Here is a 25,649-nt window from a genome sequence, read left to right as displayed (position 1 = left end):
CAAAGCTACAGTCTAATAGCAGTGGATGGGGTAGGCAAATGCACACTGAAACACAGTACGAGAGAGAGACAGGCACTGATTTACATGGAAGTGCTCTTGCATTACTGGATGATCACAAATTTAAAGAAATTGGAAGGGCAGGCTAGAGATATGAAAAGATAACCCATCAAACTCTATTCTATTTCTCTCCTCTGACAGCTCCGAATGTAAAGATACAGGTACAAAGACTGAGGTTACAGCAGGCAATTTTAATACAAAATGTCTCTCTGAAACAGATATTGGTACAGCGTCAGTTTCTGCCTCAGATAATCGAGAGACTCACACAGCAACAAGGTCAGCCTAGATAATAAATATAAGAACTTAGACACAGTCCTTCCCCCAAAATGATCAGTTTGTCAGTTGATTTTATCACAAAAGAAAAGCAGCATACAAAAGTCTGTTGACCACTTTGCTAGCAAGTGCGCTGGTGAGAACGGTTAAAGAAAGCAGGCTGTAAGAGCTCCAAGTCCAGCTTTCAGCTAGAAGAAAAATTTGTACAATTCACATCTCAGTCCAGTTCAAAGTGGAATGACCAGTTAAATAAATAGAAAAGAAATATGCAGATACATAAAACTCTGTAATTCACAATTGCTCGTTAGATACTCAAGTTAAAACATGTGCAATCAAGCATGGCAGCCATTCTGAAGAATCAGAACAGATTCAGGAAGTGACAGTGAGAAGCTTCCTGTGACATCACCACCACCACCCTCCCCACCTAAAAAGGACACCTTTCATAATTCAACCCATCAGGAAGTGACAGAAGCTTCCTGTGACATCATCACCATCACTATCACAACTCACCTTTACCTAGAAAGGACACATTTCATAGTTCAACCCATCAGGAAGTGAGAGTGAGAAGCTTCCTGTGACATCACCACCACACCTCACCCTTAACTAGAAAGGACACCTTTCATATTTCAACCCAGGAAGCTTGCCAGGTGTTTGCGGCTGAGACATTCAGTCACTGTGTTTCTTACCTGTAACATATGTTTCATTGAAATTAACTCCACTTCCCTGTTGTAAAACCACAAAGTTAAAAAAGACCCCAACCAAATTTCACATGAGATCCTGTGCCTCTGACTGAGGCATCTGTGATTTACACAGACGTGGTCTTGCATTATTGGGAGATCACAAATTTCATCTGGGTAGTGGGTAAAGTTTATACAGAAGCAGTTTTAGGTTATAACCCTAAAAATGTGACGCAGGCCTATGGCCTGCAAGAAAATTGTATTTCTATCTTCACACGTCCCTTTTCTTCCCATTTACCAGACCCCATTCTATACGTGGATTTGTCTGGATACAAATGATATGTTAACCAACGTGAAAATAGCAAGTTGCAGTAATTTATAAAACGCAAATAAGGCAGCTTCTGAGCACTGCCGGTTCTTCTACATTTTTCACAATATAAATGTTCCCCTTTTAGAATAAATATACATCCAATGTATGTAGTAGGGTTGAAAAAAATGCAAAAAAGGCTTCTCTGCAGCAAGTATTATCTCTTGGTGCCAGGGGTCTTGGCTGGGGTGGAAGTAGTGCATTTCTTGGGCATGGTTGGGATTTTGGAAGGTTTGGAGGTTCCCCTTGGGGAACGGCACTGGTAACCTGCAGCACTGCTCTCAGATGTGTCTGAACACGCAGACTGTGTTTCTAGCAGGTCGAGGTCAGAAGCATCACTTCCCCGCCGGCTGCTAGTGCGGCTCCCGGCATGACTCCCAGCGCGACTGGTTGGGTGGCTTGTGCTCTTCTTAGCATCTACAAATCAAGAATAAATGAAAAATAACTTGACTGGAAGAACAGCAACATCAGCTAAGAGAAGCAAAAGGGAAGAAAGCACAGAAATTACATGAGAAAATGAGCTGACTTAATGTTGGCACAGGCTCTTCCATGTCACTTTATGCAATCCTGCTTTAAGTTACTGCCTTCTCCCCTGCCCTCTCTGAAATCTGGGATAGTATGTGCAAGTCCGTTTTTAAATGCTCTCCCTTTTTACCTCTGTCAGGAGACTTCCCTGCACAGTCCTGAGGGTCTCAAGACTTTTTCTTTCAGTGGGCTTTTGGGGTGAGGGGAATTTGATGGGTTTTTCTGTTTGCTTGTATTATCTGCTCTACTGTTAGGCCGTAGAGTGCCTTGATGGGCTTTTCCCAGCCTGAATGGTGGAAATAAACAAATGATATATTTCACTCAACTGACTATACACAATTTGCTGAAAGCTATAGTCAGGAATAGTGACTGGCTGAAAAGTGCTACTATAATACTACATTCTGTACGTTGTAGAACAGACTAGTACATGTTATAACTCCGGTGGACAGGTTTAATGCAACAACAAAGAAGATCTCTCTTGGATGTAGTAGGTTTGGAAACCATTCTGAACACCAAGCACACTCAGACGGAAAACGTTCTCAGTACTTTTTTCTGTGTGTACAGAGTATTTGCATTTACGGCTTCCTTAGAATTATAAAGTTAATGTTGGCATTCCACCACTGGAAGCCAGCCTGTTTACTCAAGGGGTCCGCTGCTAGCAATGAGGGCAACTAAGGCTACCATGAAGGACACAAAGAACAAACGGAGTGGATGGTCGGTTGAAAGATCCAGTGCTGATCCTCCAGAGCAGCCCCCATACTTTGAAATGCACTTTCAGAAAGGTTTTGATCAATGCTAGGAATTATTAGGAAAGGGATGCAAAATAAGACCAAAAATATTATAATGCCTCTGTATCGCAACCTCATCTTGAGAACTGAGTTCAGTTCTGGTCGCTGTATCTCAAAAAAGATATAACAGAATTAGAAAAGGTTCATAGAAGAGCAACCAGAATGATAAAGGGGGTGGAAGTCCTGTCATATGAGGAAAGGCTAAAGAGGTTAGGGCTCTTCAGCCTGGAAAAGAGACAGCCGAGGGGGGATATGATTAAGGTCTACAAAATCCTGAGTGGTGTAGAACAGGTAAAAGTGAATCAAATTTTCATTCCTTTAAAAAGTACAAAGAAGTTGAATGGAAATACTTTAAAAACAAATAGAAGGAAATATTTTTTCATTCATTTGAAATTTGTTGCCAGAGGATGTGGTAACGGCAGTTAGCATATCTGGGTTTAAAAAGGTTTGGATGAGTTCCTGGAGGAAAAGTCCACAGTCTGTTATTGAGATGGACATGGGGGAAGCCACTGTATGTCCTGGGATTGGTAGCATGGAATGTTGCTACCAATTGGGTTTCTGCCAGGTACTTGTGGCCTGGATTGGCCACTGCTGGAAGCAGGATACTGGGCTGGATGGACCACTGGTCTGACCCAGTTATGTTAGGAAGCAAGTGAAATCTTGACTTCTCCCAAGCCTTTAATGGAAGAAGCAACTGACTTGCCAGTCACACACATAGGGACTAACACCAGCTGCACAAGCTGTAGCATAGTAACATAGTAGATGACGGCAGAAAAAGACCTGCACGGTCCATCCAGCCTGCCCAACAAGATAACTCATATTTGCTGCTTTTTGTGTATACCCTACTTTGATTTGTACCTGTGCTCTTCAGGGCACAGACCGTATAAGTCTGCCCCGCACTATCCCCGCCTCCCAACCACCAGCCCCACCTCCCAACCACCGGCTCTGGCACAGGCACAGACCGTATAAGTCTGCCCAGCACTATCCTCACCTCCCCAGCCCTGCCTCCCAACCCCGGCTCTGGCACAGACCGTACAAGTCTACCCAGCCCTATCCCCGCCTTCCAACCACCAGCCCCGCCTCCCGATCTTGACTAAGCTCCTGAGGATCCATTCCTTCGGCACAGGATTCCTTTATGCTTATCCCACGCATGTTTGAATTCCGTTACCGTTTTCATTTCCACCACCTCCCGCGGGAGGGCATTCCAAGCATCCACTACTCTCTCCGTGAAAAAATACTTCCTGACATTTTTCTTGAGTCTGCCCCCCTTCAATCTCATTTCATGTCCTCTCGTTCTACCACCTTCCCATCTCCGGAAAAGATTCGTTTGCGGATTAATACCTTTCAAATATTTGAATGTCTGTATCATATCACCCCTGTTTCTCCTTTCCTCCAGAGTATACATGTTTAGTTCAGCAAGTCTCTCCTCATACGTCTTGTAACGCAAATCCCATACCATTCTTGTAGCTTTTCTTTGCACCGCTTCAATTCTTTTTACATCCTTAACAAGATACGGCCTCCAAAACTGAACACAATACTCCAGGTGGGGCCTCACCAACGACTTATACAGGGGCATCAACACCCCCTTTCTTCTGCTGGTCACACCTCTCTTTATACAGCCTAACAACCTTCTAGCTACTGCCACCGCCTTGTCACACTGTTTCGTCGCCTTCAAATCCTCAGATACTATCACCCCAAGATCCCTCTCTCCGCCCGTACCTATCAGACTCTCTCCGCCTAACACATACGTCTCCCGTGGATTTCTACTTCCTAAGTGCATCATTTTGCATTTCTTCGCATTGAATTTTAATTGCCAGGACTTTAATAGCAGGACTTTATTTACACCTGCCCAAGCTGAGTTAATATTCATACAGCTTTCTGACCTCATTAGCCCCCTTCCTTTATATTCTAACTCTTATTACTCTGTCTCATCTGTTTATATGCTCCACTTCTACTTCCTCAGCAACCCTCCAGACCGGTCAAGACGCTTGGGTTATGCATGCCTACCAGCAGAGGGAGACTGAGAAAACTAACTTCAAACTGAGTACATATAACCTGTGCTAGCCCTCTATCTCCAGTATTTTCTCAGTCTCAGCAGAGGGTAGACATGCAGCTGTGCAGCTTGTCCGGTCTGGCAGGATTTAGGTCCATTTTGTGAGACTAGTTTATTTTCAGTTGTTTCTAAGGAGAAGTTGGTGAAAGATCAGTTGATCCCTGTGCCTGGAACTCTGTGGTGTGCAAGGGGTTGGTAGGTCCGGTGGGGCCTACCATTGTCCCCTCTGGGGTGTCACACCCGGGTGGCCGGGTCCCTCCCCCGACTGGCTCTCCCGTTTGGGCAGCTTTGTGCCTCGGCTGCAGTGTTAATCCTGCAGCCTTGAGTGCCATTCAGATTATAGCAGCAGGGCTCAAATAAAGTTAAAAAAAAAAAAAAAAACACCTCGTGTGGAGAGCTGCAGCAGCTGCACTCCGGGTTTCCGGAGTTGTTCAGCCGGTCTGGGAGAGCTGGGCCAGTGATTCAGCGCCGGTGAGTGTTATTTCTTGATTTTTACTTCGCCGGTAGTAATCAGCTGTTTAAGAGGCGCGAGTATGTCGGGGAAGTTTCTTCGTTGCCGGCTGTGCGCGCGTCGGGGTGTTGAAGCGGCTGGCGGTCCCTGCCGCTTTTGTGGAGAGCCCAAGGCCTCATCTCCCGCGCCTCCGGTGTTAGCAGCGGAGATTCCTTCTGCGGGAGCGCAGGAGGGTGGTGCGGCTCAGTTTGGCGCTTCAACGGCGGTCCCGATTTTGGCGGAACCGCCGCCATCCTTGGATTCGGGTCTTTTGGGTGCTGAGACGGTCGTGGGACCGCAGCCTTTCCCGATTTCGAGTCCCGCTGGGGGGGAAGCCTCGGGCAGCATGGGGTTCCCTCCAGAGTTTGTTTGGAGTTTGTTTCAGGCTTGGAAGGCGGGCCCATCGGGTGCGGAGTCCCTTAGTCCAAGGTTGGGGGGGGCTACCGCTAAAAGACCGCGAGTGGAGTGCTCTGAAGATGTAGAGGTCTTTTCTCCTCCAGACTCGGAGGGTGATTTTAGCCCCCTGGAAGAGGAAGAGGGGTCGGTGGCAGGGCAGGATGGGGACCTGTCTTTGCCGGGGGAGGACCCCTCGGTGGTTAGAATTTTTCACAGGGATGAATTGTCGGAACTCATTGAGCAGGTGTCTGCCACTTTAAGGTTTGATTCTGCGGCAGCTCCCATTGGGGATGGGAAGCAGGTGGATCCTTTGGTTAAGGGGATCAGGCGGGTCTCTCGCTCCTTTCCTATGAATGCGGACTTGAGAGATATGATCTCGCAGGAGTGGCAGTCGCCGGAGGCTCAGTGTAAGGTAGCTCGGGCTATGGCCAAGCTCTATCCCCTTCCTCAGGAGGACAGAGAGTCTCTCAGGCCTCCGACGGTGGATGCCGTGGTTACGGCAGTGACTAAGGCTACTGCTATTCCAGTGGATGGGGGGGCCGCGTTGCGGGACCCTCAGGATAGGAAATTGGAGACCTTCCTAAAGCGGAGTTTTGATCTGTCTGCCTTGGCGCTGCAAGCGTCTGTTTGTGGAGGTCTGGTGGCGCGGGCTTGTTTTCGTTGGGCGGAGAGGCTCCTGGATGGCCCGCAGGCTGATAGGGCTTCTCTGGTTCAAGATCTGGCCAAGTTGGAGATGGGGTCGTCGTTCTTGGCGGATGCACTGTACGATTTGTTGAGGGCATCGGCTAAGAACATGACTTTTGCCGTGACGGCTCGGCGGGCCCTGTGGTTGCGGGGCTGGGTGGCTGATGCCGCTTCCAAGACTAAACTTTGTTCCCTCCCCTTTAGAGGCTCTTTGCTTTTCGGGGAGGAATTGGATAAATTGGTGAAGGGTCTTGGTGATGCTAAGGCGCCTCGGCTTCCTGAGCTGCGTCCCAAGGTGCCTAAGGGGGCAGCAGGACGGGGGCGTTTTCAGGAGGCTCGGCGGTATCGACCCGGTAGGTCTTCTGGGGGGACTAGGGGTCGGTTTTTCCAGAGAACCCAGTCCTTTCGAGGTGGCCGTCGCGGGGGGCGAGGCTCCTCTTCGGGAGCGTCCGGTACGTCCCGTGTGTCTCAATGATGGTTTGGGGACCCAGCCTCTGGTTCGCGTGGGGGCTCGCTTACGCTTGTTTTACCAGAGGTGGGTCCATATCACGTCAGACCAGTGGGTACTGCAGATAGTGCGAGACGGGTACGCCCTAGAATTCGACAGTCCCCTCTCCGACTTCTTTCTCGTGTCTCCCTGTCATTCAAGAGGCAAGGCGAGAGCAATAAGGGACACTCTGTCGCGTCTCATCGGTTTAGGGGCGGTGGTACCGGTCCCAGGTTAGAAAGAGGTACGGGCTGTTACTCCATTTATTTCGTGGTGCCCAAGAAGGAAGAAGGTGCCTTCCGGCCCATTTTAGACCTCAAAAAGGTCAATGCGGCCCTAAAGGTTCCATCCTTTCGGATGGAGACTTTGCGCTCAGTGATTGTAGCGGTGCAAGAAGGAGAGTTTCTGACGTCTCTGGACCTGACAGAGGCTTACTTACACATTCCCATCCTAGAGGCGCACCAGCGTTTTCTTCGCTTTGTGGTCTTAGGGAGGCATTTTCAGTTTGTGCACTACCTTTCGGTCTGGCGACTGCGCCTCGCACCTTCTCCAAGGTGATGGTTGTGGTGGCGGCGGCGCTGCGCTTGCAGGGCATTTTGGTGCATCCATATCTGGACGACTGGTTGATTCGGGCCAAATCAAGGTCAGAGAGCGAGGAGGCCACGGCCGTGTGGTGACCTTCTTGCAGTCGCTCGGTTGGGTGGTCAATCTGGCAAAGTGTCACCTGGTGCCTTCCCAGTCTCTGGAGTATCTGGGAGTTCGCTTCGACACGAAGAAGGCCGGGTGTTTTTGACAGCTCCTCGCATCTCCAAGCTGCAGGGACAGATCAGGCGGCTCCGAGCACAGAGAGCGCCTTCGGCTCGGGCGTATCTTCAGGTGTTGGGTCTGATGGCAGCAACAATAGAGGTGGTTCCTTGGGCCAGGGCCCATATGAGAGAGTTACAGAGAGCCTTGTTGTCTCGTTGGTCTCCTCAGTCTCAGGACCTGGAGGAGAGGTTCCCTCTGTCGGGGGTTGCCCTTCGCAGCCTTCGCTGGTGGCTACACTCTCCGAATCTGGTGAAAGGAATGCCGCTGGACTCTCCCACTTGGGACGGTTCTGACCACGGATGCGAGTCTCTCGGGCTGGGGAGCGCATTGCCTGGGGCAGGTAGCTCAAGGACTTTGGACGGTGGAGGAAGCATCGTGGTCCATCAATCGCCTGGAGACTCGAGCAATTCGGTTGGCTCTTCGGTCCTTTCACAGCCTGATAGAAGGCAAGGCAGTCAGGGTTCTTTCCGACAATGCCACGGCCGTCGCTTATGTAAATCGGCAGGGGGGAACGAAGAGCCAAGCGTTAGCTGTGGAGGCGGCGGAGTTAATGTTGTGGGCAGAAGCTCATCTGCAGAGCATCTCGGCGGGCCACGTGGCAGGGTGGACAACGTGAGCGCGGATTTCCTAAGCAGACACACGTTAGACCCCGGAGAGTGGTCCCTCCATCCCTCAGTGTTCAATCGACTGGTGTTGGCATGGGGGCGGCCGGTGCTGGATCTCATGGCATCGGCCGACAACGCTCAGGCCCCTCGCTTCTTCAGTCGTCGAAGAGATCCTCGGGCCGAGGGCATCGACGCGTTAGTGCTCCCGTGGCCGACTCAGCAGTTGCTTTATGTATTTCCGCCATGGCCGCTGGTGGGGCCGCGTGGTGCAGCGGATCGGGCACCATGCAGGTCTAGTGGTTCTGATTGCGCCCAATTGGCCTCGACGTCCGTGGTACGGAGACCTGGTTCGGTTATTGGTGCAGGATCCCATTCCGTTGGGCTCCAGGGTGAGATTGGTTCAGGGGCCGATCGATGAATGGCCGACCCTGCTCCATTCTCGCTTACGGCCTGGCTCTTGAGAGGCTCAGATTAAGGAAGAAAGGTTTTTTCAGCCAGGGTAATTGATACCATGCTGCGTTTCTCGTAAGAGGTCTACTTCTTTGGCTTATGTGCGGGTGTGGCGCATTTTTGAGAACTGGTGTCAAGAGCGGCAGTATGTTCCTCTATGGGTTTCCATCGCGGAAGTTTTGGAGTTCCTGCAGGACGGTCTGGACAGGGGGCTCTCGCTCTCTTCCCTGAAAGTGCAGGTTTCAGCGTTGTCTTGTTTCCGTGGAAGATTCAGGGGTTTTCCTTGGCGGCTTCGCCGGACGTGGGGCGGTTCTTGAAAGCTGTCAAGTTGCTTCGTCCACCTCGTCGGCCGACGGTTCCGCCTTGGGATTTGAATTGGTGTTGGAGGCTCTGGTGGGTCCTCCGTTTGAACCGTTGGCGTCCATCTCGTGTAAAGATCTTACGTTAAGACAGTGTTTCTGGTGGCCATTGCTTCGGCGCGTAGAATTTCGGAGCTACAGGCTTTGTCTTGTAGAGAGCCTTTTCTCTCCTTGGCTAAGGAGAAAGTGACTTTGCGGACAGTTCCTTCGTTTGTTCCTAAGGTGGTATCCTCCTTTCATGTTAATCAGGTGATTTCGTTACCAGTGTTGGGGGATAGGTCGGGTGATCTCTCTCAACGCCGTTTGGCTAAGTTAGATGTTCGACGCATTTTGCGGTCGTATTTGAGCAGAACGCAGGACTTCCGAGCGTCGGATCGTTTGTTCATTTTGTATGGATGGTCCCAGAAAGGGGGAAGCGGCTTCCAAGGCCACTTTGGCTAGATGGTTAAAGGAGACTATTGCCTCGGCGTATTTGTTGAAACGTCGGGCAGTTCCCTCGGTACTGAAGGCACACTCTACTCGGGGGGTAGCCGCCTCTTGGGCGGAAAGTAGTTTTATTCCCCCTCAGGACATTTGTAAGGCGGCGGTGTGGTCGTCCATTCATTCTTTTGTAAAGCATTATAGAATTGATGTGCAGGCAAAAGAGGATGCTCGGTTTGGAGCGGCTGTGTTGTCTTCTGCTTTTCGTGGGTCCCACCCTTAATGTGTCTACTGCTTTGGTACTTCCCAAGCGTCTTGACCGGTCTGGAGGGTTGCTGAGGAAGGTGAAATTAGGCCTTACCTGCTAATTTTCTTTCCTCTAGACCTCCAGACCGGTCAAGAGCCCACCCTGGTTCGTATCAGAAGTAATTCAGCAAAAGTAATTTTCAGCCGGGTCAGTTATCAGAAGTATTTTGAGCCGTGTTCTGCTATGTCTGTTCATTTGATATTCAGTATGGTCGGAGACATTTTCTTTGACTCTAATGTTCTGCAGAGTGGGACGCCTGAGCGTTTCATCTGTTTAAGCACACTGTTGGTGTTTACCTATTAGTTTTCCAGGTACAGGGGTTTTATTAGTTTCGGAGTTACTGTTACAGGGATGTGTTTCTCTGCTTTGCTAACTGTATACTGGAGATAGAGGGCTAGCACAGGTTATATGTACTCAGTTTGAAGTTAGTTTTCTCAGTCTCCCTCTGCTGGTAGGCATGCATAACCCAAGCGTCTTGACCGGTCTGGAGGGTCTAGAGGAAAGAAAATTAGCAGGTAAGGCCTAATTTCACCTTTTTTGCTGTCTTACTCTGTATTGTGTTGACACTGAAAATAGCAGATTATGCCATAATGTGTTATTTGAATACTTTGTTTCTGCTGTAATGCATGTACCACCGCCTGGGTGAATTTCTTCAAAAAGGCAGTAAACAAATCCTAATAAATATTGGTGAGTGAGATTCTGTCTGATAAAGGAGTATTTTGGTTGGCACAATCAAGGAGACCAGAGCTGTGAGCTATGAAGGGTCCTGCCTTGCTTTATATTCTGTACAGTTCTAGGAATTAGTGGTATGGGAGGAACTGCTGCTAGTCTGTTTCTAGCTGAGCTGGAGCCTTGTTCAGTGATACTTCAAGGTGAGTTACATTCAGGGACCATATGTATTTTCCTGTCCCCAAAGGGTTTAGTACTGAGCGCATGGGAAGTAGAGGAAAAAATGGTACCGGCCTGAATTGCACGTCGAGGCTGATAGTGGTGTTCCTGCCAAAGTTGCATTGGCCGATTCTGAGGCTTCCCTTGCTGGTGCCTGAGGTGGTGGGTCCACGCTATTTTCTTGGGGGCCCGGAATTAGCACGTCTCACAAGATCCGGACGCTGCTCATCTGCCACCACACTGAGAGCAGTGCTTCGCTGACTCAGACGGCGCCGACATGACTGCCCCCCCTAAAGCAACAACTGCCAAGTCCTCCCACACACTGTTTGCTTGTCCCTGATTAGTCTGAGGGAAGGAGTCTGCTCTCCAGCCCAAACGCGCTGCTTTTTGTTTTTTACCTTAAGAGAGGCAGGAGAGAAGCTGAAAGCGGCAGACTCAAACCATGCGTCCCAACAACTGGGAACTGGGGAGGCTGGCAGGGGGAGGAGGAGAGGGACTTGGCCCCACCAGGTATACCCTAAATATTAGCCACACGGCACCTGAACCCCACAAGAAGCTCAACAGCACCCCGAGGGAACAGGATAGGTGCCAGATCAGAACAGAGCTGCAAAGGTATGACCCTTCACCACCTGCTAGATAGAGAGAATACTGAGGTTAAGCTGGCTGCACAGGACCACTTATAGCAAACCTCGGAGTTCTCTCTATCTCCACCTGCTGGTTGAGGGACATAACCCACAAGTCTCTGGATTGATCTGGGGACGCAATGGAAGATAGTGCTGGATGCCTGTCTGTACTGAGACCCTTCTCCAACATCACACTGACATAGGCTCTGACGGCACTGAAGATTGCTCTTCATTCTAACAGGCTGACCCAGTACAACTTTTCCAATGTCATCCAGGTATCCTGAGTGGACAGAATACAGCAGCCTGTACAGAAGACAGTCCCTGTTCAACTGAGCTTACAATGTGTTCCAGACAGACAGGACAAATAAAGAGATTAGAAAATGGTTAAATAACATGGGTATTAACTGGTGAATAGGGGGCCAAGAGATAAGAAGGGTGGCTTTTAGTTCCCTCTCTCATGCTGGCTGCATCCATTGTTACTAAACCCTGGTGGTGTGGCTGCAGGAACAAACGTCTTCATTTCAGATTGTCTGTATTTTTCACCATTGCAAAAAATGACCAGACCAGTTGTTCACCTTATTTGGACTGACCATCAGTGGCTGACCTGGTCCCACTGGAATCGGACTACACTGAAGACAGTGCATATGGAGAGATGCAAAGGCGTGACCTGCACTTTGGCTGCCATACAGCCAAGAAAAACCAAAGGAATGGGCTGACAAACTCACTCTGTTCAAAACAGCTACCACCATATGCAACAGTGGGAGTATGGCCAAGGGGGAATGCCCCTTTGGAGCCCCACTGGACCAAGGAGTGGAATTATCATCACATATGCTGTTACATATGAAAGGTAGAGGGATTGGACATACAGAACATGGTGCAGAATAAGATCCAACAGAATGTCACTACATTTTTATTATTTCTGCTTCAGATACATTTTGATGGTTAAAACCTTTTTGGTCTCTGAACATTGACTTCTAGATGTTACAAGGATAAAGAGTAAAGAAGTAATTAATATAAATATATGAAGATCAATACAAGCAGATTGGAAAGGGAGTTGAACAAAGGGAACAACATTTTGAAAAATAAAAGGAGAGAAACATTAAGGGAAGTGTGTGAGGAAGCTACGTCCAGAGGAAGAGAAAGAAATGAAGATAAAAGTGGAAAATACACACGATAGAAAGGAGGAGCAGGAAAAGGGACAGAGAACAATGTGAAAAAGAAAAAAACGAGCTTGGTGATCTGATCGGGACGTCTGGAATAGATCGCTTACCTGCCCGGCTAGATTTGGCACCAGCATCTCCAGTCAGAGGTGTCCTACTCGAGTGAGGACGTTTCACCTTGTTTCCTTGAGATGGAGTTACCTTAAATGAAAGACAAAGACAAAAGACTAGATTCTCTACTGAAGCCTCCTTAAAACCCAGATCTGCCACTTGAACTAATTCTCTTGGGTGCTCTGTAGTACAGCACTACCGATTAATGTACTAACCAATCCTCACTTCCTTCATCTCGGAACATAAGTGTTGCCATTACTGGGACAGACCTAAGGTCCATCAGCCCAGTATCTCGTTTCCAACAGTAGCCAATCCAGGTCACAAGTACCTGGCAAGATCCCACAATAGTAAAACTGATTTGATGCTGCTTATCCTAGAAATAAGCAGCATATTTTCCTAAGCCCATTATCCAAACCTTCTTTAAACCCTGCTAGGTTAACTGCTTTTACCTTAAACCCTGCTAACTGCTTTTACCATATTGGAAACAGAAAACATCAGCTCACACATCCTATCATGCAGATGTTAGTACGGGCGGGCTGATCAGCAAGATGGATAAAAGGGGAAGTGAAGGAAGGTGAAATTAGGCCTTACCTGCTAATTTTCTTTCCTCTAGATCCTCCAGACTGCTCAAGACGCTTGGTGTTATGCACTCCTACCAGCAGAGGGAGACTGAGAACACAAACTTCTTATACAAGTAGCCTGTGCAGACCTTATACTAACCAGTAAAACAGTAACAAAGCAGAGGAACAAAACACCTCCACCTAAACAAAACACTGAATCCACACTCAGATCTCCTCCCCTTAAGACGGTGGAATTCACTGCAGATGGGCACAAACGGTACCACAAACTGCCCTTAGTAAAACTCCAGGACCCAAACTGAACTGTGTCCGATACACTGGGTGGGCGAAATATCAGCAACTGAAGTCTAAAGAAATTATCATACTGAACGTCCGATACACTGGATGGGCTCTTGAACGGTCTGGAGGATCTAGAGGAAAGAAAATTAGCAGGTAAGGCCTAATTTCACCTTCCTCAGCAATCCTCCAGACTGTTCAAGACGCTTGGGACGTACCAAAGCAGCAAGCACATCTAACGGTGGGACCTGCGAAGCCAGAGGACAGGACTGCAGCTCCAAAACTGGAATCCTCCCTTGCTTGTACATCCACTCTGTAATGTTTGACAAAAGAATGCTGGGAGGACCACACCGCCGCTCTACAAATGTCCATCGGTGGAACAAAACTACTCTCTGCCCAAGAAGCCGCCATCCCCCTAGTGGAATGTGCCTTGAGCCCCACCGGCACCGTACGGCCATGCGATATGTAAGCGAAGAAATAGCATCCTTCAACCACCAAGCTGTAGATGCCTTAGAAGCAGCCGCTCCCTTCTTGGGCCCCCCATGAAGGACAATAACCTGTCTGAAGACCTGAATTCCTCCGACCTGCGCAAGGTAAAACTTCAACACTCTGCGCACATCCAATTTCGCCATACGACGTTGAGAAGCATCCCCCATCTTAGGCAAAAAATGAAGGGACTGGACACAGCGAAACCTTTTCCTTAGAAACACACAGAAACGGAGGCCTACATGAAAGAGCCTGAAGTTCCGAAAATCCTGCGAGCCGACGATATGGCTACCAAAAAAGACCAGCTTCATAGTAAGGTCTTTTATCGAACAAGACTCCAAGGGCTCAAAGGAGAAACCCGCCAAAGAGTCAAGAACGCTATAAAGATCCCACTGAGAAACTACCGGCCGCTGAGGAGGACGAAGCAACTTCACCCCCCTCAAAAACGGACTACATACGGGGAAGACGCAACCGACCTGCCCTGCACCTTACCCCGAAACACGCCAAAGCAGCCAGCTGCACCTTCAAGATGACAATGAAAGGCCCTTCTCAAACCATCCTGCAAGAAATCTAAAATGCACGACACAGAAGCTGTCGAAGGGACACACGCCCGGTCCCCACACCAATCTTCAAATATGCGCCACACACGTCAAACGTTTGCGAGACTGCAGTATCATCTGAATCACCTGAGGAGAAAACCCTTTCCTTCTCAACCGTTCCCTCTCAAGGGCCACACCGTAAGAGAGAACCGAGCCGGATCCGGCATGACAATTGGATCCTGACCACAAGAGCACCGAGCCCCTCCCCAGCCACAGAGGCTCACCTTCTAACCGGCGCATCAGATCCCCGAACCTCGGCCGACACGGCCAATTCGGAGCCAGCAACAACACCGGACCCACGACATTCTACCCTCTGTAGGACTCGACCTATCAAGGGCCACGGGGGAAATACATACAGCAACACCTGCTGAGGCCAAGGAAGGACCAACACATCGATCCCTTCCACTCGCGGATCCCGACGCCGACTGAAATATCGAGGAACCTGAGCATTCTGTGCCGACGCCATGAGGTCCACTACTGGTATTTCCCACTTTAGAACTATCTGGTCGAACACCGACCAGTGCAGAGACCATTCTCCGGGGTCCAACATGTGTCTGCTTAGAAAATCCGCATTCACGTTGTCCACCCTGGCCACGTGCGCCGCCGAAATCTGCAATAGATGCCTTTCCGCCCAACTCATGAGGAGAGCCGTCTCGATTGCCAACCATGGACTCTTTGTACCGCCCTGCCGGTTGACATATGCTACCGCTGTCGCGTTGTCGGACATGACTCTTACTGCCTTTCTGACCACACTTGAGCGAAATGCCAACACAGCTAGCTGAATCGCCCTTGTCTCCAACCGGTTGATAGACCACTGAGCTTCCTCCGTCGACCACCGCCCCTGCTTGAACCGACTGAGACACTGAGCTCCCCAGCCCAGCAGACTGGCATCCGTTACCAGAATCACCCACTGAGGAGGTTCCAACGGCATGCCCTTTTTCAGATGGGCCGAGCACAGCCACCACTGGAGACTGCGCCGAGGAGCCCCCCTCAATGGCAACCGCAACTCCAAACTGTGTACCTGGGGAGACCATCGGGACAACAGAGCCGACTGAAGCTGACGCATATGCGCCCTGGCCCACGGTACTACCTTTACTGTCGCTGCCATGAGGCCCTGAACCCGAAGGTACATTCGAACCGTCGGACTCTGAACGGACATTAACAGCCGGACCTGCTACTGAAGAGAGGCGATCCGAGAATCCGGCAGAAAAGCACGACCCACTGCCATGTCGAACCGCACTCCCAAGTACTCCAGACTCTGCGATGGGATCAACTGACTTTTGACTACATTCACTACCTATCCGAGCGATTCCAGAAAGGCGACCACCTGAGCTATTGCCGCAACACTGTGAGCCCGAGACTTCGCCCAGATCAACCAGTCGTCCAGATACGGATGCACCAGAATTCCCTGCCTCCGCAAAGCCGCTGCTACCACCACCATTATCTTGGAGAAGGTGCATGGAGCCATTGCCACACCAAAAGGCAGAGCACAGAAATGAAAGTGCCTCCCTAAAACAGCAAAACGAAGGAAACGCTGATGGGCCTCTCAAATCGGCACGTGCAGATATGCTTCCATGAGATCCAGTGACGTGAGAAATTCTCCCTGACGAACAGCCACTATGACCGAGCGCAGAGTCTCCATGCGAAATGATAGCAACTTGAGTGCCCCATTGACCCTCTTGAGATCTAAAATGGGTCGAAACCGGTCCTCCATCTTCGGCACCACAAAGTAAATGGAATAACAACCCATTCCCCGCTCATGCCGAGGAACGGGTACCACAGCTCCCAACTGGATTAAGCGACCCAGAGTCTCTTGAATAGCCTTTAACTTGACTCGAGAGTGACAAGGAGAGGGAAGAAACAGATCCGGCAGCGGGTGCTCGAACTCGAGAGCATAACCATCGCGAACGACCTCCAGCCCCACTGATCTGAAGTAATTTGGGTCCACCCCTGATAAAACAGATGAAGTCGCGCCCCGACCTTCACCAGAGGCTGGACCCGCACACCTTCATAAGGAGGACTTATTACCATTTCCAGCACCTCCGGAGGAGTCCCGACCCCTCAACGACCCCCTCGAAAGGACTGCGTCTGCTGGAAAAAACGGATTTTAGAAGGAGATACAAGTCTGCCCGGCCTGTACTGCCTCGCGTCCTTAAACCGACCTCTAGCCGAACCCCCTTAACTACTACTACTTGACATTTCTAAAGCGCTACTAGGGTTACGCAGCGCTGTACAATTTAACATAGAAGGACAGTCCCTGCTCAAAGGACAAATCTAAAGGACAAATGTACAGTCAGTCAAATAGGGGCAGTCTAGCCGACTTAGGCCGTAACTCCGGCAATCGTGAGACCTTGGTCCAAGACCACTCATCAGTTTATCCAAGTCCTCTCCAAACAACATAGAACCTTTGAAAGGTAGAGAACACAACTTTGCTTTAGAGGCCACATCTGCCACCCAGCCCCTAAGCCAAAGAGCCCTGCGAGCCGTCACCGCCAGAGCCATATTCTTAGCCGAAGCCCTCAGCAAATCATAAAGGGTGTCCGCCAAAAACGAAGACCCCCATCTCCAATTTGGCCAGGTCCTGAACCAAACCAGTCCTATCTAATGCAGGCTCATCCAAGAGCTTCTCCGCCCAACGGAAACAAGCTCTGGCTACCAAGCCCCCACAACTGAGGCTTGCAAGGCCAAAGCTGACAAATCAAAGCTGCGCTTCAGAAAGGACTCTAGCTTCCTATCCTGAGGATCCCGTAAGGCTGTACCCCGCCACATAATGGCCGTAGCCTTAGTAACCGCCGTAACCACCGCATCCACAGTAGGTGGTTTCAGCAGGGCCAAATCTTCCGGAGGCAAGGGATACAGCCGCACCATAGCCCTAGACACCTTACAAGCAGCCTCCGGCATAGACCATTCCTGAAAAACCATGTCTCTAATGTCTGAATTCATGGGAAAGGAACGGGAGGCTCTCCGAATCCCCTTAACCAAGGGATCTACCTGGGGGTCCCTCCGCAGAGGGAGTGGCCGCCAGAGCAAACTTCAAAGTAGAGATCACCTGATCAATGAGCTCTAACAACTCCTCCTTATGAAAAATGCGAACCACTGAAGAATCTTCCCCAGGCCTTAGCCCATCCTGATCCTCAGACTCATCTAAGAGATCCTCCTCTCCTGGGTCACTCCAAACCTCCGACCCAGGCAGAGAAAGTATCTCCATAGGTTCCGAAATATCCACCCACAGGCTTAACTCCCACTGAGCTAGCAGCCTCCGGGGAACAAACAGCCTGAGAGGGGCCAGCTCTCCAGGCATTATACAGAGACCAAATAAACTCAGGAGGGAAACCAGACCTCCCCCCCGATGCTGCTGAAGCCCCAACAACACTTCTCGTAGTCTCCGCGACGGACCCCCCTTGCTCCCGCGGCGGCAGGTCCATCGCGTGATCCACGGCTAAACTAGGCTCACTTCCTGCCACACACGGGTCCCCTGGTGCCGGTACGGAACGCGTGGCCAAAAGGGCCGCGCTTCCCGCCAAAACTGGCTCCGTCGAGGCCGACCCGGGATGCGCAGCCAAATGGCCGCATTTTCCGCCAAAACTGGCCCTGCCATTGCCGGCCTGGAATGTGCGGTCAAATCGCCGCCCAACACCTCCGCCGACTCAGGTGAAAGCACGGGGGGCAAGAGTGCTGACAACGTAGGCTCCCCACAAAATTTACATTGGCCACCTTTCACTTCAACGCCGCCCTTCGCGCAAAACCGACACCTCGTCGGCTTAGACATAATGGCCGCGAACACAATAAAAACAAACAGTTGCTTTGTGCTCTGACAGACTAATAGGCAAAACCGCCTAAGGCAAGAACGCCCTTGAAGACGTTTTATCTCTGGACTACCACAAGAACGGCCAAAATAGCCGCCTTTTAAAAACGTTTATTTATTTTTTTATTTTTTAAACCTTGTTGCTAATGCCTAAATGCCTCAAGGGTACAGAACGAGGTCTGTGGCCAAGGTCAAGCAGTCCTCCAGAGGAAGAGCACAGGGGGAGGGACCTGGCCACCCGGGTGTGACACCCCACAGGGAATAAGAAGCCCCTTAGGACTTACACCCTGTAATAGAGATCCAAGTGTGGGTTCTCTAACATTTACAACCCAACCTAGAAACCCCAAACGGGCCTACCAGACTGAGTACACTGCACAGGCTGCACACATCTACCCTCTGCTGAGACTGAGAAATACTGGTTAGTAGAAGGTCTGCACAGGCTACTTGTATAAGAAGTTTTAGTGTTCTCAGTCTCCCTCTGCTGGTAGGAGTGCATAACCCCAAGCATCTTGAACGGTCTGGAGGATTGCTGAGGAAATCCTAGTTATACAACAGGGACACCTGTTCGCATGATACAAAGTTCTGGAAGGAACTCTGCTGCATGACCCCCAGCCGAGGACTGTCACTGCAATGAATGTGTTAAACAAGAGAGGGAAGGAATATAAAAGGGGAGAAAAAACAATGCGATTTTGAGCAAACATTCATGCAGTTAACAAAACAGGAAGCTGGCTTTACTTTGGATGGAGCCCTGCGCTTAAAAAGGCAAACACAAAAGGAATGAAGAGTGTGTTACGTGACGATGCATCCTAAAAAGCAGCAGTACCAGCAGCAGCAGCAGCAAACTGGATAGTGAAGACAGGTAAAGGACGTTCAGAGTGAAACCCGGATTAAATCAAACAACTCCTGTTAAGATGAAACAAGCCGAAGGCAGACACATTACTTCTGGAAGCAGGTCTTCACATTCCTTCTCTGCTCAGGCTCTGCAGAGTTCTCAGGGTTACCCAGCTTTAGGCCGGCTGTAACACTTTGGCATTTTACCGAAAGTAACTGATTATCTTCTCCCTCTAACTAATTAACTGTCCTTTAAGTATTTACATGATTAGGTTAGACTGATGAACGACAGTTCGGGGTCAAGAAAGAGGAGGTTAGACAGCTCAAGCAGGAGCAGATTGCGGCTTGGTCCCCTCGCCTGACAGCACTGTTACCCTACCTCACCGCTGGCCATCTGCAAGTGGGAATAATCCAAGCCCCTGAGAGGCGTGCCAGGCTTGCTGTTTACCAACCAAGGTTTGTCATAAGAGCGAGAAGGGTGCTGTGGAGTCTGTGAAATGGAAATTTAGAGAAGAAGTAAACAGCAAAAGGATGGATGAGGTAGAAATGAGCAAAAACAAATTGAAAAAAAGAAAAAAACAGAAAAATGATCATTAAAAAAAAAAAAAAAAACCCCACCCCAGATTATCATCCTAAAGAATATAACAGGAGACCTCAAAAGGTAATTCTATCCATCCGCTAAAAACAGAGGGATTCTTTTCAGAGATAACATGGCTACCACATCACTTTACTCAGAGATACAGCAAAACTCTTATGCAGCCATTCTCCCAATGGCAGGAAAATAACCTTTTACCAGTGACTTTCAGTAAAGACTCTTTCCTGGCTTGATATATATTTTATTTCAGCAGTTTACTGTTTTATGTTAAAAAGCTTTACCTACTTTACTACACCCACTATTAAAAATCCAAAGCAAGAAGGTGCTGTACTGACCCTTCGCAGAGCCCATGCAGGCACCTGACTGATACATGTCAAGATGACCACAGCATGGACGGCTAAAGGGCAGATCAGAATCAAACTGCAGACATCCCACTGATACATCCGTGTCATAAATTCAGCATCGATAACTCTTCATCAGAGCACTGCTACGTTCTGCAGTGTCATTCGACAGAAAGCTGTTACTGTGTGTCCTATGCCCTTCGGCCACAACTGAAGGAGAACTTTTAACTTTTTGCAGATAAAAATAGTATATGCAGAAGTGGACATACCTGAGGGAGATAAAGTGAGCGAAGAAAGCTCAAGAGTGTCAATTGTTTGGCAGTGAAGGCTCAATCCAGAAGAGGTGCTGTGAGGGGACTTGCAGAGGACAGATATTCATTGATAAGAATTTGCTGGGAAATTGTCTTTAAATTTGGGGAAAGGTAGACTTAGAATTAAAAATAGATAAGCTAACAGACTGTATTTTTAGTTACTCTGCTCAATTAGCAAAGCAGTTTAAAGGAATAGTTTTTCTTAGCATATAAAGTCTCTGTTACAGTTCCATAGACTACCTTTTTTACAGTTACTATAGTATCAGTATAAAGCACAGCTAATAGGCACAGGAAGTCTTCAGTTTAGACTCTTAACTTTGGTCATTTCAATACAAACAGAAAGCAAGGTAGGCCCATACTTGTGAATATCTAGAGAGAGAAACCTTTACAGAGAACCTTTGCAAGAGTTTTCCTTTCAGGCAGCAAAATAAGCCCTGTGTCCAGTTATCAGTCAAACCACAGTGACTGATTAAAGAAAGACTTTCAAAGGGCCCCTGATTACAGTGTGACTCACAGCCAGATGCACTAACTCCACGGAAAGAGCCCTTCCCTTACCGATCCCTTAGCGAATTGGTAAAAAATGGGCATGCATGAAGGAAATTGCCTGCAAATGAGCTGCTCACTGTTAGCTCATTTGCATGTGATTTCCTTCCTAAGGAGGGGAAGCCAGTTGGCCAGCTGAGCATGCGCAGAGCAGCCGATCGTTATGCTGGCTGCTCTATGCGTGCCAAAGACGGCTTCATACACGTCACTCTCCAAAAAAAAAAAAAAAAACTACGCCCCCTGACGAGCACTTGGACTTTTTTTTTTCTTCCGATTTTTGCGATGGGTGTCCTCCTCTGCATGGGTCCTGCTCAAAGCAGCCCCAACAAGAGGTGCAGACCTCCCGTTAGGTTTTCCACGGTGCATGGGGTCGGAAACGATAGTGCATCGCATCGCATTCACATTATAATAGTAATTAGCTCATTTGCATTCTGTTTTCGTTAGCAGCTACCGTGACAGGAAAATGGCTCGGAGAACCCTTTTGTGCATGTCCCGGTTTACTACTTGCGCACTAAATGGCTAGAACCAGTTTAAAAACCACGTTGCTGGCTCGTTAAGTTTAGTGCATCTGGCCCTCACCCAGGAAGCAACACCACATAACTAAACAGGGCAGAGCAGGGCTAAGCTCTGCTCAATCCAGAAGAGGAAGAGAATCTTGAATTTGCTGGGAAATTGTTTTTAAACTTCTGGAACCAGGCTGCTGGAGATGGAGCAGCTTTTAAACTAGAAACTGGGGGGAGGCTGACAAGTCACTCAAAAGCGCATGGTTTGGAATAAGGTATCTTTCAAAGATATCACCAAAACAGGGAAGACAGGGAGGGGATCTCGATAGCAAGGTGGCAATAGAAACCATAGTGGACCAGGTGTGTAAATAAAAAAATTAAAAAAAAGACAGATTTTCAAGATTACAAATTATCACTGTCAACTGCTGAGCAAGTTGTAAATAGGAATAAAACACAGTTTGAAATGTCTATATGCAAATGCCAAAAGCCTAAGAAATAAGATGAGAGAGTTAGAATGCATTGAACTAAATGAAAAGATACATATAATAGGCATCTCTGAGACCTGGTGGAAGGAGGATAACCAATGGAACACTGTCATACCAGGGTACAAATGATATCATAGTGATAGGGTGGATGGAATTGGTGGAGAGGTAACATTATATGTTAAGGAGGTCCTTGAACCAAATGGACTAAAAATTCTGCAGGACACAAAACACATCTTGGAGTCCCTATGGATTGAAATTCCACGTGGAAAGGGGAAAAAGGATAGTGATAGGAGTGTACTACCGTCCACCTGGCCAAGATGAACAGTCAGATGGAGAAATGTTAAAGGAAATTAGGGAGGCTAACGAACTGGGCAACACGATAATAATGGGTGATTTCAATCACCCCGATATTGACTGGGTAAATGTAACATCGGAGCATGGTAGGGAAGTAAAATTATTTGATGAAATCAAGGACTGCTTTATGGAGCAGCTGGTACAGGAACCAACGAGAAAAGGAAAAATTCTAGACCTAGTCCTTAGTGGAGCGCATGATCTGGTGCTGGGGCCTCTTGATAACAGTGATCATAATATGATAAGATTTGATATTAGCTTTGGAGTAAGTATATGCAGGAAATCCAATACATTAGCATTTAACTTTCAAAAAGGAGACTATGATAAAATAAGAACGGTGAAAAAAAAAAAAAGAGAAGCAGCTGCAAAGGTCAAAAATTTACATCAGGCATTGATGATGTTCAAAAACACCATCCTGGAAGCCCAGGCCAAATATATTCCATGTATTAAAAAAGGAGTAAGGAAAGCCAAACGACAGCCGGCATGGTTAAAAAGTGAGGTGGGAAGCAATTAGAGCTAAAAGGAAATCCTTCAAAAAATGGAAGAAGGATCTGACTGAAAATAATAGAAACAGCATAAGGAATGGAAGTCAAATGCAAAGCGCTGATATGGAAGGGAACACAACTTTTTAGGTACATTAGAAGCCAGAAGCGGGCAAAAGAGTCAGCTGGACCGCTAGATGATCAGGGGAAAAAGGGGCACTCAGGGAAGACAAGGCCATAGCAGAATGATTAAATGAATTCTTTGCTTCGATCTTCACTAAGGAACATGTGGGAGATGCTGGTGCCAGAAATTGTATTCAATGCTGAAGAGTCGGAGAAACTGAATCAAATTTCTGTAAACCTGGAGGATGTAATGGGGCTATTTGACAAACTGAAGGTAGCAAATTTCCTGGACCGGATAGTACTCATCCAGAGTACTGACAGAATTGAAAAATGAACTTACAGAACTATTGTTAGTAATATGCAATTTATCTTTAAAATCAAACATGGTACTGGAAGACTTGAGGGTGGCCAATATAACACCAATTTTTATAAAGGGTTCCAGAGTTGATCTGGGAAATTATAGACCCGTTAGCCTGGCATCAGCACCAGGCAAAATGGTAAAGACTATTATAAAAAACAAAATTACAGAGCAATTCAAAAGCATGGATTAATGAAACAAAGCCAACATGGATTTAGTGAAGGGAAATCTTGCCTCATCAATCTACTACAATTCTTTGAAGGGGTGAACAAACATGTGGATAAAGGTGAGTTGGTTGATATTGTGTATCTGGATTTTAAAAGGTGTTTGACAAAGTACCTCATGAAAGACTCCAGAAGAAATTGGAGAGTCATGGGATAGGAGGATTAAAAACTGGTTAAAAGATAGAAAACAGAGAGTAGGATTAAACGGTCAGTAATCTCAATGGAGAAGGGTAGTTAGAGGGGCCTGTGCTGGGACCGCTGCTTTTTAACATATTTATGCATGATCTAGAGATGGGAATAACTAGTGAGATAATTAAATTTGCTTGACACAAAGTTATTCAAAGTTGTTAAATTGCAAGATGACTTGTGAAAAATAGGAGGACCTTATGAGACTGGGAGACTGGGCCTCTAAATGGCAGATGACGTTTAATGTGAGCAAGTGCAAAGTGATGCATGTGGGAAAAAGGAACCTGAATTATAGTTATGCGATGCAAGGTTCCACATTAGGAGGCATCAACCAGAAAAAGAGTCTAGGTGTCATCATTGATGATACGTTGAAACCCTCTGCTCAGTGAGCAGCGGCGGCGGCTAAGAAAGCAAATACAATGTTAGATATTATTAGGAAAGGAATGGAAAGCAAAAATAAGGATGTTATAATGCTTTTTCACTCCATAGTGTGACCGCACCCTCTAATATTGTGCAATTCTGGTCACTGAGTCTAAAAAAAATATAGTGGAATTAAAAAAGGTACAGAGAAGGGTGACGAAAATGATAAAGGTAATGGGACGACTCCCTATAAGGAAAGGATGAAGTGGCTAGGGCTCTTCAGCTTGCAGAAATGACGGCTGAGGGGAGATATGATAGAGATCTATAAAATGAGTGGAATGGAACGGGTGGACGTGAATCGCCTCTTTACTATTTCCAAAGATATTACGATTAGGGGTACATAATGAAGCTACTAAGTAATAAATTTAAAACAAATCGAAGAAAATATGTCTTCGCTCAACATATAATTAAACTCTGGAATTCGCTGCCGGAGAATGTAGTAAAAGCGGTTAGCTTAGCAGGGTTTAAGGTTTGGATAACTTCCTAAAAGATAAGTGCCATTATTAAGATGGACTTGAGGAAAATCCACTGCTTATTTCTAGGATAAGCAGCATGAAATCTATTTTACTGTTTGGAATCTTACCAGGTACTTGTAACCTGGATTGGCCACTGTTGGAAACAGGATGCTGGCCTTGGCCTTTAGTCTGTCCCAGTATGGCAACACTTATGTTCTTATGCTATGTCACTGCAGAAACCCAAGTCAGCAGGACATGACTGGGGTGGGGGGGGGGGGGGGGGGGGGGAGGGGAGGGTGAATAGAATCTATAAAGCAGAAAAAAAATTTAAATTGTTACATTTAGTGACTTCAAGGTTGGAAAACGGTGCAAGAAGTTGGTGACCAGAGATGGAGGATGCTGGGCTCCTAGGGAGAGGCACAGATAGCAGAAAAAGGGAAGTAATCTGCCATTATGCAAGTCACTGGTGATTTTTTGCCTGGGATAATGTGCTCAGTTTTGGAGATCAAATTCCAGAAGACAGATTGTATTGAGAGCTCTGTGAGTTGAAACTTAACGATGTGAACATGTACAATCTGCAGAGGAGACACCAGACGGGGACGAGGTACAGACAAACACGGAACATGTACAATCTGCAGAGGAGAGACCAGACAGGCGGACGAGACAAACACCTGAAAGATGTTAACACAGAAGAAGCAAAATCCTTTTCCGTGGATGTTACATGGGGTTATTTGATGAGACTCCAAACAGGGATGGATTCAGAAGAAACCAGGAAATGTCCTCTAGGAGTAGGTGGTGGAGGCTGAAATAGTAATGAACTTCAAGAGGGCCCGGGGTAAACACACGTTATCCTTAACTGGAATAAAGACAGCGAGAGCCGGAGCTGGTTATATTCAATGATCTAGCAATTGGTACCAGGGATGCTGGAACGAAGAGCACAGTGGCTAACATGAAATATTTGACATCCTCATGGAATTTTCATATGTACACAGAGCAATTCCATGCTGGCGTGTGGCTCACCTTGGCTGCACTGGCTGGGGTGGCTGGAGAGGATGGCAGAGATGTACAGCTGTGATTACTCTGGCTTGCACTGGAGTTAGATCGCGTTGGGGAAGCTGTTCTCGAGGATGGCTTTGACCTACGACCACGTGACCTGAACGGTGCCATCCC

At 47.9% G+C, this 25,649-nt stretch overlaps 1 protein-coding gene across 1 annotated transcript; it reads right to left on the bottom strand.

Moving 5' to 3' along the window:
- Positions 1–228: 228 nt before the first annotated feature.
- Positions 229–25,642, bottom strand: LOC115459453 (microtubule-actin cross-linking factor 1-like). The gene is made up of 4 exons (XM_030189274.1): positions 25,500–25,642; positions 19,482–19,592; positions 12,527–12,617; positions 229–1,791 (listed from the first exon to the last, which is right to left on the bottom strand). The coding sequence occupies exons 2-4, from the start codon at positions 19,494–19,496 to the stop codon at positions 1,532–1,534; spliced, it is 366 nt and encodes a 121-aa protein (XP_030045134.1). The 5' UTR covers positions 19,497–19,592; positions 25,500–25,642; the 3' UTR covers positions 229–1,531.
- Between the last annotated feature and the right edge of the window lie 7 nt (positions 25,643–25,649).

Source organism: Microcaecilia unicolor, unplaced genomic scaffold (assembly GCF_901765095.1).
Source record: "Microcaecilia unicolor unplaced genomic scaffold, aMicUni1.1, whole genome shotgun sequence".
Lineage (NCBI taxonomy): Eukaryota > Metazoa > Chordata > Amphibia > Gymnophiona > Siphonopidae > Microcaecilia > Microcaecilia unicolor.
The sequence above is the reverse complement of the archived record's forward strand: the minus strand, read 5'-3'. Positions and strand labels throughout refer to the sequence as shown.